The 15,718-nt window shown below is 38.3% G+C and overlaps 2 protein-coding genes across 5 annotated transcripts in view; one reads left to right on the forward strand and one right to left on the reverse strand.

Moving 5' to 3' along the window:
* Map2k4 (mitogen-activated protein kinase kinase 4) overlaps nt 1-15,718 on the reverse strand; it is a 95,282-nt gene that overhangs the window by 53,374 nt on the left and 26,190 nt on the right. For all 4 annotated transcript variants that reach the window (XM_076542617.1, XM_076542619.1, XM_076542618.1 and 1 more), the window contains one exon: nt 11,705-11,807. In XM_076542617.1, coding sequence (XP_076398732.1) covers nt 11,705-11,807 — 103 coding nt within the window. The remainder of the gene's footprint in view (nt 1-11,704; nt 11,808-15,718) is intronic.
* Nucleotides 5,789-7,359, forward strand: LOC102923364 (THAP domain-containing protein 5). Its single transcript, XM_076577790.1, is given in 8 exon segments — nt 5,789-5,828; nt 6,254-6,558; nt 6,561-6,602; nt 6,605-6,659; nt 6,662-6,775; nt 6,778-6,960; nt 6,963-7,031; nt 7,034-7,359. Coding segments are annotated over 8 exon segments (1,134 nt in total).

Below are 15,718 nucleotides of genomic sequence, written 5' to 3' on the forward strand. Positions count from 1 at the left end.
AATTTCCACAGTAAGCTCAGCCTGTCGGTTACCATGGAAACTGCCTGCTTCCTGGCATTACTAACAAAATGAGTGTCTTTCCCTAGACCTAAGAAGCAACAAAAGGAAAATCTGAAAAAAGTCAACAAAAATTTTGCTCAAACAATCCAATTAGAAGTACTTACGTTCTAACATTCTTAGTCAGAAAGGAGTAAGAAGCTGGGTGCACTGTCAGCACCTATAACCCCAGCGTTCAGGAGACTGCAGTAGGAGGTTAGAAATCCTCAGCCAGTCTGGGCTAGGTAGTGAGACCCTGTTTCTTGAAAGGATGGGAAGGAGGAAGAAGGGACAAACTAGAGAAATCTTCGGTAGTTGGGCCAATACTAATTTAAGACGGAAAGATAAATGTTCCTCACCAAGGAAAAAGTGAGGTTAAAGAGGATGAGACAAACGTCCCTGCTCATATATTGCTGCTACAGCCAGTGTATTTGCTAAGAGCTGGCCCTCTACCAACCATACTCAAAGCTTATCACTACAGTCATTTCCCTGGGCTATATGTTTCCAACCCGTACCCCCACCCCAGCACTTAAGAGTACTTAAGGAATTCCACTAAACACTCTCTTGGCATTACACATTGCTAATTGGTCCCTTTCCAACTGCTTCCTTGAAAAATGCTGGGCTGCTATGATATTACACACAATCAGTTCTTCCACCTCTCAAGCATCTTTTCTTATTCTCTGCATGTTCCTTAAGCCTCTACTACATTTCTTTGGAGTTTGGCCCTATGTACCATTCTCTCACCAAAATAAACGCCCTACCTTTTTAACTAAGCAACTTTATTATCACTATCCTGACAAATCTCAGCTTCCTTTAAATCTCAATTTAGTACTTCTTGTCAGGCCCATGGATGTGACCAGCTCACATCACACTCCTACCCACACAGACACATTTGTTGCCATGATGGAGGGAAACCCTCTGAAAGGACAGATCAAAATCAACCCTCCCTCTTAATTGCTGCTGTCACACACTTGTTACAGTGGAAAGTCCACTGTACATTTTGATAGCTGCTAAGTTTTCCCACAAGAACATACATATGCATATTCTAGTAGGTTGTTTGAGAAAAGAGGTAGTAGTAGCACAAAGCTTACTATTTTATAATTTTCTGTATCAATGGAATATCCTTTTGTTGTTGTGTTTTTTGAGACAGGGTCTCACTATGTAGTTCTGGCTGGCCACTCATTATGTGGACCAGGCTGACCTTGAACTCAAAGAGATCCACCTGCCTCTGCCTCTTAAGTGCTGGGATTAAAGGTGTACACCACCACATCTGGCCAAATTAGAACATGTATTAACTTTTTAAAGATGATATGTTCAATCTAAATGGTAAGATTATACTTATCTAGATTAAAAGAATGTGGTAACTTTGCTTATTGAGACAGAGTCTAACTATTCTGTCCAGGCTGGCCTTTCTCTTGGGCACACGGGAACTCCCACTTTGGCTTTCTTAGTAGCTGGGACAATAGGTGCAAGACCACATCTAACTCAAAAACTCTTTTGAAAGTACAATAAAGACAAGTCCCAATGTTATCTAAAGGCAGCCAACCACTCAGGCATACACTAGACTTGGCATGATGCAACAAGTGCTCCAGAGTAGACTGAGTACCAGATAATACTTGATACAACTTGATAAAAATTTTCACTCGGGCTGGAGAGATGTTTCAGTGGCTAAGGGTGCTTAATGCTCTTGCAGAGGACCTGTGTTCAGCCCCCAACACCTACATCAGGTAGCAACCACCTGTAACTGTAGTTCTAAGGGGTCTGACACCCTCTTCTGGCCTCCACAGGCATCAGCACACATGGTATACGTAAACTTACACAAGCATACCTACATATATGCACATAAACTAAATAAATAAACTTTACACAAACAAATCCCTCCATAGCTGGGTCTGCCCAATGGCAGAAACTTCAATAGTAGTTTTAAGGCCCTAGATGAAATTGCTAGCACTGCTAAATACATTAAATAAATAAATCATTCTACATTTCTTTCAAGCATCTTAGCAAGGGAAATTGAATGAGCAGAAATGACATTTGTCATATACTTCTCTCCTAGCATAAGAAGTGAATTCAACCAAGACCTGTGTTCATATGTTTATCACCAAATATTATGAGTGCTGAAATGCGTGTGTGATTTGAGAAAAATGACAGAAAAACACTTTTACTATTGATTAGGAACAAGCAATCTATCCATATAACTTTATTGTTACTGTTCTGTTTCTTTAAATTATAATACTATTTACATATAGTGAAACGTCCAAATCATAACCATGCGGTACATTAAGTTTTAGCAAATTCATACACTTAGATATTGAAAGATTTAACAAGACAGAAAACCTGTCACCCTAGGTAGCTCCCTGTGCCATCCTTGTCAATCTCCCCAATCAGATTGTTCTGATCTCAACCACTACCACTGATTTCAGCCTTGTCGACAGATGAAGACAGATGAACCAAAGGGTGTGTGCTCTCCTCTGTGCCTAGCTTTGTCTTAGCACTGCTGGATATGCATATGCCTATGTGGATCAGTAATTTTTATTGCATTCTAGTAAGATACAATTTATACATCCATCCTCCCATTACTAGACTTTTGTATTCTTTCTAGTTTTGGGTTTTGGGAACCACAATGAACAGTTACTATGAATGTTCAAATGCAATTTTTCATACAACATTTTTACCCTGGGCAATGAATACAAGGCTAGGTCATGTTTAATCCATAAGAAACCATCAAGGAGTTCCCTGAAGTAATTAAACACTTTTCTATTCCCTCAACAATATATGAGAATTCTGATAACATCCTTTTAAGTTTGGGCCATTCTGGCAGGTGAGCAACATCATTCTTATTTTAATCTATCTCTTCTGATCACTAATGCTAAACATGTCTTCCATTTCCATGTATTTATTACCTAGTCCTAAGTTTCTTTGTGAAATGTCCACATAAGCCTAAAACCCAATTTGTAAATGGGGTCATTTGTTCTGAGTAGTTCATTATATATCCAAAAGTCCTTTGTCAGGTAAATGAAGAATTATCTTATTGCATGACTGGCCTATATACTTTCCTAAGAAACTTCTGGTAAGCAGAAACATTATCTTCAGTGAAGTTTAATTTATCTCTGATGGCAATTTACACTACTAAGTATATTCCTCTGTATGTCAATTAAGTTTTTACCTGTGCCAGATAAATACATTAGGATGTTTTCCTTCATAAGTTGACTGGAATTTCTTCTCTACCTTTTAGGACAATGCTGTATCTCAAGCACATGATGTGAATTAGGAATTGGGGTTCACTCTGCTATAGATCTCATCCCAGTGTGCTCCATTAACATAAAAGGTCTGTCCTTTACCTAGAACTGTACAGGCACCTTAGACAAAAATTAACAGACTGTACATATGTGCTCAAGTACTGAACTTCTATTCCATCTTATTAATGTATTTGTCTAACCACAATACCATTCTTCTACAAGGCTTTAGTTACTGTATCTTCATACTAAACCTTGAAATCAAGTAATGTACATTTTTTATAAAAGTATTTTTCACTATTCTACATCCTTTATATTTCCACATAAATTATATAATCAAAATGGCTGTGTGTGTGTGTGTGTGTGTGTGTGTGTGTGTGTTGCTAAGTTGCTAAGCTATTCCTGAGTTGAATTAATAATGAATGTGATAAGAACAGACAGCCTAGTGATACTGTACTTTCCAATCCAGGAATACACCATTCCATTGTTTGCGTACATGTGCAGTACATGTTAAGGTTTTAAAGGTCCTCCTGAGTTGAATTAATAAATGAAAGTGAGTGATAAGAACAGACAGCATAGTAATCCTGTACTTTTCAACATAGGAATACATTTGTGTGTGTGTGCATGTATGTGTGCGTGACTGTGTATGGCTGTGGTGATAAGGGGACTTGGCACGTGCTAGGCAAGCACTCTATCACTGAGCTACATACATGACTAGACCAGAACAAGACATCCTGACCATGTATTCAAGTCTTTCACTTTCTCTCAGTAACTAATGTGTTAGAAATTCTTAATGTGTTTTCTTCAAGTATATCTATAAAGAGTTTGTACTTTTAAGGCCTCTATAATCATTCGAACATTTTACTTTCCAGTGTTTATGTATACTAACAGATGGTTATAGAAAGAATTGATTTCATTACCCTGACCCCTTGCTCAAGTCACTTCATAATTTTAGTAATTTTGGTAGATTAAGGTTTTCTACATATGCAATCACATCATCTGTCTGAAAAAAGAATAGTTCGCAATCCAATCTTTAAGTCTTTCTGTTCAGAGACCATAGACAGCACTAAGTCTTTTATCACTATGTGTTCCATAGTGAGTCCACTTCCTCAGATGCCACCACTGAGGGAGGAACTACACCCCTAGTTTAACAAAATGTTTTTGATAAGTAATGTCAAATATTTTTCTGTACCTGTTGAAATGCCCATATTTTTCTCCCTTGGCTTATTAATACAGTGAATTATAAGGATCATTTTCAAATACCCAATCAAGATGAATACAATTTTGTGTTTATGAGGATTTAACTGTGTTTATTAATGCTAGAGTTCCATGGTCTCCTTTGCTTTATAATGTGCTTGTCTGGTTTCTATCAGTGTTATGCTGACTCCAAAGTATGAGCTAAGAAATGTTCCTTACTCTGTTGTCTAAAAAGTTCTGTAAACGTAATATTGGTTTTTTTGGTTTTTTGTTTTGTTTTGTTTTGCTTTGTTGGCTGCTGTTTCTTTCCACCAGGGTCTCACACACATTAGGTAGTGTCACTAACAGACACACTGTGCTGGACCCCACACCTATTCCTTTTTTTATTTGCTCTCAGGTACAGGAAAACCACCAAGGCCCCACATTTCCTTTCTGAGAATGTCTAAAGTACAAATAAATTCAACTTTTTACAAGATGAGGGATTTTTTGAGTCAGCTTTGGTTTTTTATGTCACAAACTAACTCAGCTTGCTAAATTTCTTGTGATTAAATTACTGTATTTCTGTAGTGATAACCCCTCTTTCAATTTTACAGTGGTAGCTTGGAGTTCTTTTTCGTCTCTTTTTTATTTATTTATTTATTTATTTCCTTTTAGGAACAACTTTTGAAATGATTGAGTATTCTCTATTATTCATCTATTTCATGTCACCTAAAGTTCTGCTATTTTTATTATCTCCTTTCTTCTAATTTAACACTTGAATTCACTCTTTCCTAGCTCTTCAATGTTACTCATTAATTTTCTAAAGAGACTTTGTGCCTTGCCTAGGTAGTGAGATACTTTGTAACAATATCCTTAGGCACCAGGTGGTGGTAGCACTTGCCTTTTATCACAGCACTTGGGAGGCAGAGGCAAGCGAATCCCAATGACTTTGAGGATAAACTGGTCAACAAAGTGAGGTCCAGGACAGACAGAACTGTTACACAAAGAAATCCTGCCTCGAAAAACAAAAATCACACAATATTGCTGTGGGATAATGCTCTTGTATACTGGTTTAATAAAACACCGATTGGCAGGGCAAGCAGAATAGGAGAATGCTGGGAAGAGGAAGGGGAGACTCAGGAGCTGCCAGCCAGACACAGAGGAAGCAAGATGACAAGACAGAACTGATAAAAGGTACCAAGCTACATGGCTAAACACAGATAAGAATTACGGTTAATTTAAGTGTTAGAGCTAGTCAGTAATAAGCCTGAGCTAATGGCTGAGAAGTTATAATTAATATTAAGCCTCTGAGTGATTATTTTATAAGCGGCTACGGGACCATGGTGGCCAGGCAGGACCAGAGAAACTTTCGACTACACAGTATCTTTAGTGTTCTTTTTCTGACTCTTTAGAACTTGCATAATTTCTCAGATTGAGTTTAACTGATGCCCATTTCGAGGGGGGGGGGGATTTGACTTAAGAAACATGTAGGGCCAGGCTTCATGGTATACACCCAGAATCCAAACACTTAGGTAGCTGAGGTAAGAGTTTCAATCCAGCCTGGGCTATATACTCAATTTAAGATCATTCCTAAAATTCTCTTAAATTCTCTATCATTGCAATAAGAAAAGTATTCAGAGATCAGCTTTCAATGGGAACACATCATTCCTTCAATCAAAAGGTTTAATTTCAAAGCCCCCACTAATACCAACTTCTAAATAGACATGCAGTATCTTCCTTTTGCTCTTCGAACATTAGTGAACAGACGTTTGTGAGAATCATGCTCACAATGTAAAAAAAACTAGGAAAGGAGGTAGCACTAGAGAAGAAACAGCAGCTGCCCACACCCCTGGCAGCCAGGTCATCAAGTGTGTGTGATGCCTACTGCTCAGCCACATATTGCAAAAACCATGGTAACAGTAAAGAATGGAAGCTGAGTGTTTTGTTAACTCTACATGATAAAGAAAAACTTGAAAAGTGGCTAGAGAATGTGAAATGAGACTCTTGGATTCCCAGTAAATATCAGTTCCCATGCAGTGTTCATTTAACTCCTGACTCTGTTGATGTCAAATGGGGTATCCTTTATTTAAAGCAAACTACAATTCCAACAAGTATTTTTCTTTGCCTGAAGACTGTCAGGAAAAAGATATTTCTTAAAAAAAAAAAAAAAAAATACCCAGAGGAAAAAACTGGAACATGAGAAAGAAGTATGTTGAAACCTGAGTCCAAAGGATCATTTGCATCAAATAAAGCAAAGAAAAATAATGTTTAATAGCAGAGCATACAAAGTAACATATTAACTCTTAAACAAGATACTTTGGAAACATCAAAAATCAAGATTTAACTGTACCTGGGTTTTGTGCATCTTCTAAGAATCTAAATTCTGAAACTGTCACTTTGACAACTTCAAATTCAGAAGATATCATTACCAATCATCTTGCTAATTCAAACTTTATAAATAATTATGTGGAAACTGTGTCAGATCAGGAAAATTCATTCCTCTTCAGCACAGTTAAGAATTAAACACAAATAACAAATCTGTTATTGCCATTTTTATACCCATAGAGACTTCAAAAGCTGCAGTTACTCTGTCACACCAGCCCCCAAGTAAGCCATGGAAATGGAGGTTACTGACTTAGACTCCTTAAATAAGGATGCAGACCACAGTGCACAAGTTTTACAAATTGAACATTCAGACTGCAGACAAGACATAAAGAAGGAACATCTTTGGAAAGTTTCTAACCTACATTCAAAGGCCACTCTTCTTCAGCTACAAGAACAACAATCTCTAGCAAGATTGAAGACTTTGGAAGCTTTTCTAAGACAACTAAGGCAGGAGAACTGGCTATCTGAAGAAAATGTCGAGATAATAGAAAACCATTTCACAACATATGAAGCCACTGTGATGTAAGTTTTGAAAGTTATTATTTTTATATAAGCTTTTTCCAATTAAATCAAAGTGATATGTGAAGTGAACCTTGTCCTGTAGATAAAGTTCTTAATGGAGCTATGAAAATGCACTAATGTTAAAAACAACATCCTGTTCTTATAATGCTCTTTATAATAGGGGAAACTAGAAGAGGTGGTTGGCTAAAGAAATGGTTTTATTACTTGATAGTGTCCCTAATTAGAGCTAAAACAGTAAGATTTATTTATAAAAAACAATGAACAAAAACACAGTTAAAACTGCCCAGACTGCATCAATCCCAGTTCTGCCACTGGCATATGACTTGAACAAGCTAGTATCTTGACTCTCAAAGGACTAGGAATGTAACTTGATAGAGAATTTGGCTGGTTGATGCAAGGCCTTAGAGCTCAGTCACCAGTACTGGGGGGGGGGGGGGGGGGGGAAGGAGACTCAGTTACTAATCTGTAAAATAACAGCACTTATTCTATCATTAATAGTCTGTTTCTTTGTAGTTCCTTCCCTTTCTATGAAGATACTTTATCAGAAAAGATTTTCTACAAGATGATATACACTTATGTAATAGTAGAAGTTGTCTAGAATTTAATATTAACTATTAGATTATCTTCAATATCCTTTGTGTTATGTAACCCATTTGACTTTAATTATACACCTATAATGTAAAGGAAAACATCACTATTAGTATTCTATCTCAGTATTGTATTTATGTGTGTATATATAGCTCACCATTGTAATACAGTCATCTAAGTGCCTGAACATCCTGTATTTGTAAAACTATATTTATAAACCAAAAAGTTTAATCTTAAATATATTTTAGAAATCATAGTTTTGCATCTATTTCTTAATAAATATGATGTTTTAAAGTATATTTCTATTAATTTTTACATCTAAAATGACAGTATAACACTTAAAACTACATATTCCCTTCTATATATATTTTAGTAAAGCTTATAGGGAAGAAATTATAACTAAATAGCTAAGACTTTATCCAAAGAGAACTGATGATGTTATAAATAAAAATACTGTTAGTATCCATATTGAATTTCAGAGACATAAATTTAAAACTGAAAACTATGGATACAGCACACACAAGAGGAAGAAGTGGCAGGGGCCCTGAAAACAGCCAATAGAACAACTGGATGTGGTACTGCCTGTGGTACTGAGCACAGTCCTGTTGATCTCATTCTCCATTTGCTTGGGGGTTTTGAATTTTGTTTTTGTTGTTGTTTTTAAATGAAAAGTAATCATCTAGTAGGATGATTCTGAGCATTCTATACTATAAAAAAAGATGTCTGGGGACCTAGAAAGTAGAAAGTACTCAATAAATATTAATTCCCCTGAATTGTAAATAACTATTTTGTAAGTGGAAAGTTATTATTTTTAGCTATATATCACTTTGCTTCTTCAGGATAATAAAACTAATTGGTATTATTTAACTGTGTTAGATAATATAAAAACACATTATTGTTTTATTAGATGACTATGAAGGAAAATACCCAAAATTATTCCTGTGTTACATTTTGCTAATAAACAATTTACAGCAGGTCATACAAAAATGGAGGGGAGAACCTTACATAGAAGTGAAAATCATTCTAATTTCCTATTTTTTAATTATAATTTTTCAGGAATAATGTATATATCTAACTATGTTTCTTTAAACTAAATGGACTAAAATAAGTAAGGTATTTTCTTGATTTGGGTCTAATCAACTGAGAATTTTCTCAATCTAACCCAACTGATCTCTCAAGTTTTATCTGTAGATTCTGACCAATTCATTTTTTTATTTGAACCATTACAAGAGTCTCTTAATCCTGTACATACTGTTAACTACTCTATGTATATAAGCCATAGAACTGACACTATCATTCACCTACCAGTTTCCAAGCTCAGAAATGTCAAGTTACTTTCTAATACCTACTAAAATAAAAACAAAACTTGTTACCCACCCCCAAAGGAAGAAAAAATAGTAACAATAAATACTAGGAAGAACAAAATAAAAGTAAGCAGTAACTGAATTAGCAAGGCAGAAAAAACTGAAATGAAGAACTGCCTACGACAGAGGATCAAGAGAGCAGACGAAGGAAGGGAGGGAGGGAGGGAGGGAGGGAGGGAGGGAGGGAGGGAGGGAGGGAGGAAGGAAGGAAGGAAGGAAGGAAGGAAGGAAGGAAGGAAGGAAGGAAGGAAGGAAGGAAGGAAGGAAGGAAAGTTGGTTTTCACTACAGAATATCAAATACAAGAAGCATCAGTGAGGATGCAGAATAGGGTCAATCCCAGAACCTATTTGAACCGATAGGACAGAAGTCACAGAGCCTTAGATGATGCCAAGCAAACATGACCCCTTTCTGCTTCAGCAGTGACCTAAGGCACAAGCACAGGGAGGAAAGACAGTAGAAGTCTGTAATAGAGATAAACCTCACCTATCTGCCTAGTTTGAATCCTCAAGTGCAGCAAGCATCCTCATGCATAAACCTTCCCTCCACAACAGAATCTATTCTCTGCCTATTAAAGGGAGAGAAGGGGACAGAGACAGACTAGGCAGAGATCAGGTGTCCTGGGGCTACTTGGGGAATGCAGAAAGAGCCCTCTCCCACCTCCAGCTAAAAAGCTCTTTGTCTTTTAGCTGTCAACTTTGTACAGAAGTAAAGAACGCACTTCCACAGAACTTCACTCGCTCTGCCCTCCCACCAGACTCATCCCCACTCTCTCTCTCAATTCACCAAATGAAATAACGAACTGCAGTATTACAACTCAGAACTGAGCACTACAGCCAAGCCAGAGACAGTGACAGTGCTGAGCAGAAGCCAGCACTTGGTTTCCACCTGCTCAGATCTACAGAAAAAGTTAAAGGCAAAAGTTGGCCAGGTGTGCTGACCCAAGCCTATAATCTCAGCACTGAGGAAGCTGAAGCAGGAGGACTATGGTGAGTTAGAGGCCAGTCTGAACCACATAGACTCTGTCTCAAAAAGAAGCTAAAATTTTCTACAATGTACCCAACAGTGAGTGCTCTTTTCAGTGAAGTTTTACTGAGGAAGTGTATTAGAGAATTCAGAGTACTGGAGATTAACATAAGACTTTAAAATGGAATCTTTGTTCCAAGATATCAAACAAAGGGAAATGAGGCCTTGGTCTCAACAAAAGGCCCTGGATTTAAATTGTAGATCCCAGTGCTTAAGCCCCCAAATATCAATACTCATTTATTTTCAGGTTAGTCTAAATATATACTGGGGGGAAGGGGGTGTGAGTGAGTTTGAGTGGGGGGGGGTTCACCTGCATGTCTATTTATGCACCCAGTACCCACAGAGGCCAGAAGAAGGTGTCAAATTCCAGGGAACTGGAGTTACAGATGATTGTGAGACTCTAGCTAAGCTCTTAAGAGACGATTACCCATGAGTGGATAGCTTTCTCAGACAGCTAACCTTCATTCTAAGATTACTGGCGAAACCCTTAATACATACACACAGTTCTCACTTGTAGACATCACTATGGCAAAAATAAAGTGTTTCAGTCACCCCTGTTAAAGGACACTGCACCCACTTGTTACTACTGTTTGCAAAAACAAGGTGTGCCTAACTTCAGAAGAGCACCAGTAACTGTGCCTCTTTGAGAAGACTAGATATATCTGAAGTCCAACAAAGCCTGAACCCAGACATTACTAAATGATTTTTAAATCATCAGATATTCTGTTGCAGCTTTTTAACGTAACTGTCACCACTTGCTCTCTGCATCTCAACACTAGGACTAGATGAAAATACAAATGGATAAATGTATAGCATCTGGCTGTCATGCTCAGGAAGGTTGGGGGGAAGAGATTACTATTTAATACACCACATCAATTAGACTGAAGGTTTGGTAAATTATTATTTCAGAAGTTATTAGCATGTTCCCAGTATTTTCAGTAAGATACACTACCGTTTCTATCTTTTTAAAATATTGACTAATAAAAGGCAACACCAACATCTGTACACTAACTTGAACCAACTGATATACCAAACGAATCTTCTAGAAACAAGAATCTATTTCCACTAAGTGAACAGTGGGGATGGACACAGTGAGAAGACAGCTGCGCTCCTAAATACAACCTGCACTTTAGCTGAAAGCCCAAAGTTTATTAAGAAAGATATAAGTGAGCCTGTGTCTCTGGCTGTATTTTCCAAAGTAAACATTTAAAAAAGAAAACTGTTCAACTTAAGACTACAGAATCAGTAACTTTCTATTTACGTTCAAAGAATGACATTTCAAATTACTGTAAGGAAACAGCAACAGCAGCCCCTTGCTTTGCATCAAGTGCAGCGGTGGGAAAGCTCCGCCCTTAGTCCCTGAGCGTACTCACATGTGTGGGTTCTGGACTCCTGTAGTGTTAGGATGGAGAGTAAACCGTGCTGTCGATTTGACAGGTGGATTGGCAAAATTCAACTTCAGTGCTTTGCGTTTACCTGAGAAATGAGAAACACAAAGTAAAAGTTTCAAATAGTAACCACAAATACATGCAATGATTAAATTCAATTACTTTTTTAACATCCAAGTATTATAAAACTGGTTATTACTTTGAAGGCATGAGAAATTCAGTGAAAGGCAGAGAAACTTGCTTTAATGAATCAGTCACTATAGAACAATGTTTGAAAAGGCAACAAGTATCTTCTAATGAAAAGAAAGTCAACAAAAGCTATCTCATGCCCATGCCCACAAACCACTCTCTGCTGCAGGTCATCAGATGATGTTTGGTGCTTCCTATTTAGAGTCCAGAAGTCTAACACTTGGCAGGAAAAGTACCAGTCTCAGTAGGATCGTCTAACCCACCGTGAGCTCAAACACTGCAGTGTTAGAAGCCAAATGCCTTCAGTTTAACCAAAATCCCCTTCCTTCCTTCCTTCCTTCCTTCCTTCCTTCCTTCCTTCCTTCCTTCCTTCCTTCCTCCCTCCCTCCCTCCCTCCCTCCCTCCCTCCCTCCCTCCTTCCTTCCTTCCTTCCTTCCTTCCTTCCTTCAGAACAATGTAAGTGCTGAGTGACAGACCTGAAGCAGAGATAGCATTCAGATAGATTCTGAAGCTCTGATAGCAAAAACTGTCACAGCATGGGTCTACTTCAAGCTAACAACACAGGTACCCCAACAGTTACTTCCTTGAAGCAATTTCTTTGAGCTTAAGTGCAGGGAAGTATCAGCATTTTTTAATATACAAGTAAACTCTGTCCATTATAAAAAAAAAACCAGAAAATTCAGAGAAAAGTTTTTAAAATGTTAAACATATATGTAATATATAGCATTTTTAAAACATGTGTATCCGCCGGGTGGTGGTGGTGCACGCCTTTAATCCCAGCACTCGGGAGGCAGAGCCAGGCAGATCTCTGTGAGTTCGAGGCAAAAAGAAAAAAAAAAAAAACATGTGTATCCATGTATCACTCCAAAATAACAATTTGTTGCTTTCTGTTGCAAACTGTTTCCCTAAACATAGACCGACAAATGCTTTATCTCAAAATTTCACTCAGGCCATGGTACTGCTTCAACATGCTTTTCTTGCTACCTATATTTCCTTCTGGGTCAATGACCCACATGGAATCAATTCTTTAGGGTTTCTACACATATTCTGTAGCAGAATAGGGCTTTCACTCATTCTGGTTTCGTGTTCATTTTAGGGATATTTTCTCCGGTACTTCTGTCTCCAGAGCATTTCATACACACGTCTAACTACTCAGCCAGTCTCTACAATCAACACTTGCCTCAGTCAATTCTACAGGTTTACTAGAACACACCAACTACAGATACAAGATTGGAGAGTGAAGCAAGTGATGTCAGACTGAGAGCATACAGCTCCTGGGCAGTACTAAGAGCAGCTGTGAGGGATGGGCTTTTGACGATCAGGAAGATACTAGGCACAGCGATTCAGAAATAAGTATAGTACAGGAGTTTTCCACATGACCTGCTCTTTCAGTTACCAAACTTTGCTTTCAAACCACTTTCATCTGACTCAACTAGGGTCTTTCAAACTATGTGTAAGAGGTGGTCTGTGTACAAGAACATCAGACTTCATTTTAAAAGTATATATTACTAAGGGGTTGGGGAACAAAACATTTTTGATTGTTTTGATATAGGGTTTCATGAAGCCCACCTGGCCTCAAAGTCACCATGTAACTGAGTAATGAGTTTGATCTGTTAATTCTCCTGTCTCCACCTCCTGAGTGTGAGTGCTAGGATTATAGACATGAATAACCACCCACAGTTTAAAACTTAAAATTAAAACCAAAACTAGGAAAAACCATTTGGACAAAGCAGCAGGCTAAAGGATGGGTAAAAATTTTTACCAGCTACACATCTGATAGAGGGCTAATATCCAAAATATATAAAGAAAACACACACACACACACACACACACACACACACACACACACACACACACAAACTGGACACCAAGAAAACATTAATACCATTAAAATGGGGTACATTCTAAACAGAATTCTCAAACAAAACTCAAATGACTGAGAAGCACTTAAAAAATGTTCAACATCCTTATTCATCAGGGAAATGCAAATCAAAACTACTTTGAGATTTCATCTTATATTAATGATAATGGCAACAAACATGGCTGGTGAGGATATGGAGTAGGGAATTCCCATTGCTGGTGGGAGTGTACAGCCACTATAGAAATCAGTTTGGTGATTCTTCAGAAAGATGGGACTCAATTTATCTCAATTTCCAGCCATACCACTCTTGGGCATATATCCAAAGGATGCTTCATCCTACTAGAGAGACTTGCTCAACCATGTTCACTGCTGCTCTATTCATAATAGCCAGAAATTGGAAACAACCAAGATGTCTGTCAATGGATGAAGAAAATGTGGTACATTTATACAATGGAGTATATATTACTAGGGGGTTGCCATTAAAAAAATAAATAGCCGGGTGGTAGTGGCGCATGCCTTTAATCCCAGCACTCGGGAGGCAGAGGCAGGCGAATCTCTGTGAATTCGAGGCCAGCCTGGCTACCAAGTGAGTCCCAGGAAAGGCGCAAAGCTACACAGAGAAACCCTGTCTCGAAAAATCAAAAATAAATAAATAAATAAATAAATAAATAAATAAATAAAATCCTCAAGTTCACAGGTAAATGGATAGAACTTAAAAAAAAAAATCCTAAATAAGGTAACTCAGATCTAGAAAGACAAAAATGGTATGTATTCACTTATATGCAGATGTTAGCTGTTACGTCATTGATAAGCAAGCTATAACCCATAGAACCACAGAGGCTAGGTAGAGAGTAAGGGACTGAGGGTAGGGATGGACTTCCCTAGGAAGGTAAATAGAATAGTTGGAGGGTAGACTGGAATGGGAGGATCAAACAGGAAAGGGGACACAAAAAGGGGACAAGGAAGGGAATATGGCGAGGGACTAAAACTAATTTGAGGGGTCATATGGAAACAGAAGCTTCCTATAATGGATACATATATGAAGACAATCTAAATGAAATGGCCAGATAATGGGGGAGAGAGAGCCCCAACTGGGCACCTCTCATAACAAAATAAAACATCCAGTACTGGGAATGGGTTATAGCTAATCAAGTTCTTGGCCAAAGGGATCCCCATGGGAACGCCCAAAAAACCCAGACTATTGCCAAGTCTACACAAACTGACAGTAAGCCCCTATGGCTGAAGACAACACCTACACAACTCACTGAACTCAAACAAGTCTAGCTGGTGCTTACCTAGAGCCTTCACCCCTATTCATGGTAACAAAGAAGAAAGGTAAATACCAACCCCGCTACAAACCCTTCTTCAATCTACAGGAGTGACTCACCTGCAAGATACGCTAGTGCAATAGTGGCACAAAGCTGCTGGGAGTAACCAACCAATATCTACTTTGAGTTAAGGCCAATTCCATGACGTGGACCCCATACCCAATGATGCTTGGGTGGCCAGGAACCCAGGAGAAAACCAAATGCTACTATTCTGCTACAGGAATGTAGCAATAAAATGACTCCTAATGACATTCTGCTATACTCATAGATCTCTGCCTTGCTCAGCAATCATCACATAAGCTTCCTCCTGCAGCAAATGAAAACAGATACAGAGACCCACAGCCAGACAATATGCAGGGAGTGAGAGACCTTGGAACCTGAGCCCAAAAAGGGAGGTCTCCATCAAAGGAGGACCCTAAGGACGGAATGATAGGGACAGGAGATACAAAGGAAATACACCAAGACAATATTCTGATCAAGGTGCCACTTTATTTTTCTCCAGGAGGGTTTATATAGGTCCTGCAGGGTGGGGGAGCAAGAAGCTGTTATCTGCATAGGGTGGGGCAAGCTAACAGGATGTTTATGTAGGATGTTTACAGGGTGAAAGGTCAAGGGCTCTGA

The sequence above is a fragment of the Peromyscus maniculatus genome, chromosome 8 (genome assembly GCF_049852395.1).
Source record: "Peromyscus maniculatus bairdii isolate BWxNUB_F1_BW_parent chromosome 8, HU_Pman_BW_mat_3.1, whole genome shotgun sequence".
Classification (NCBI taxonomy): domain Eukaryota; kingdom Metazoa; phylum Chordata; class Mammalia; order Rodentia; family Cricetidae; genus Peromyscus; species Peromyscus maniculatus.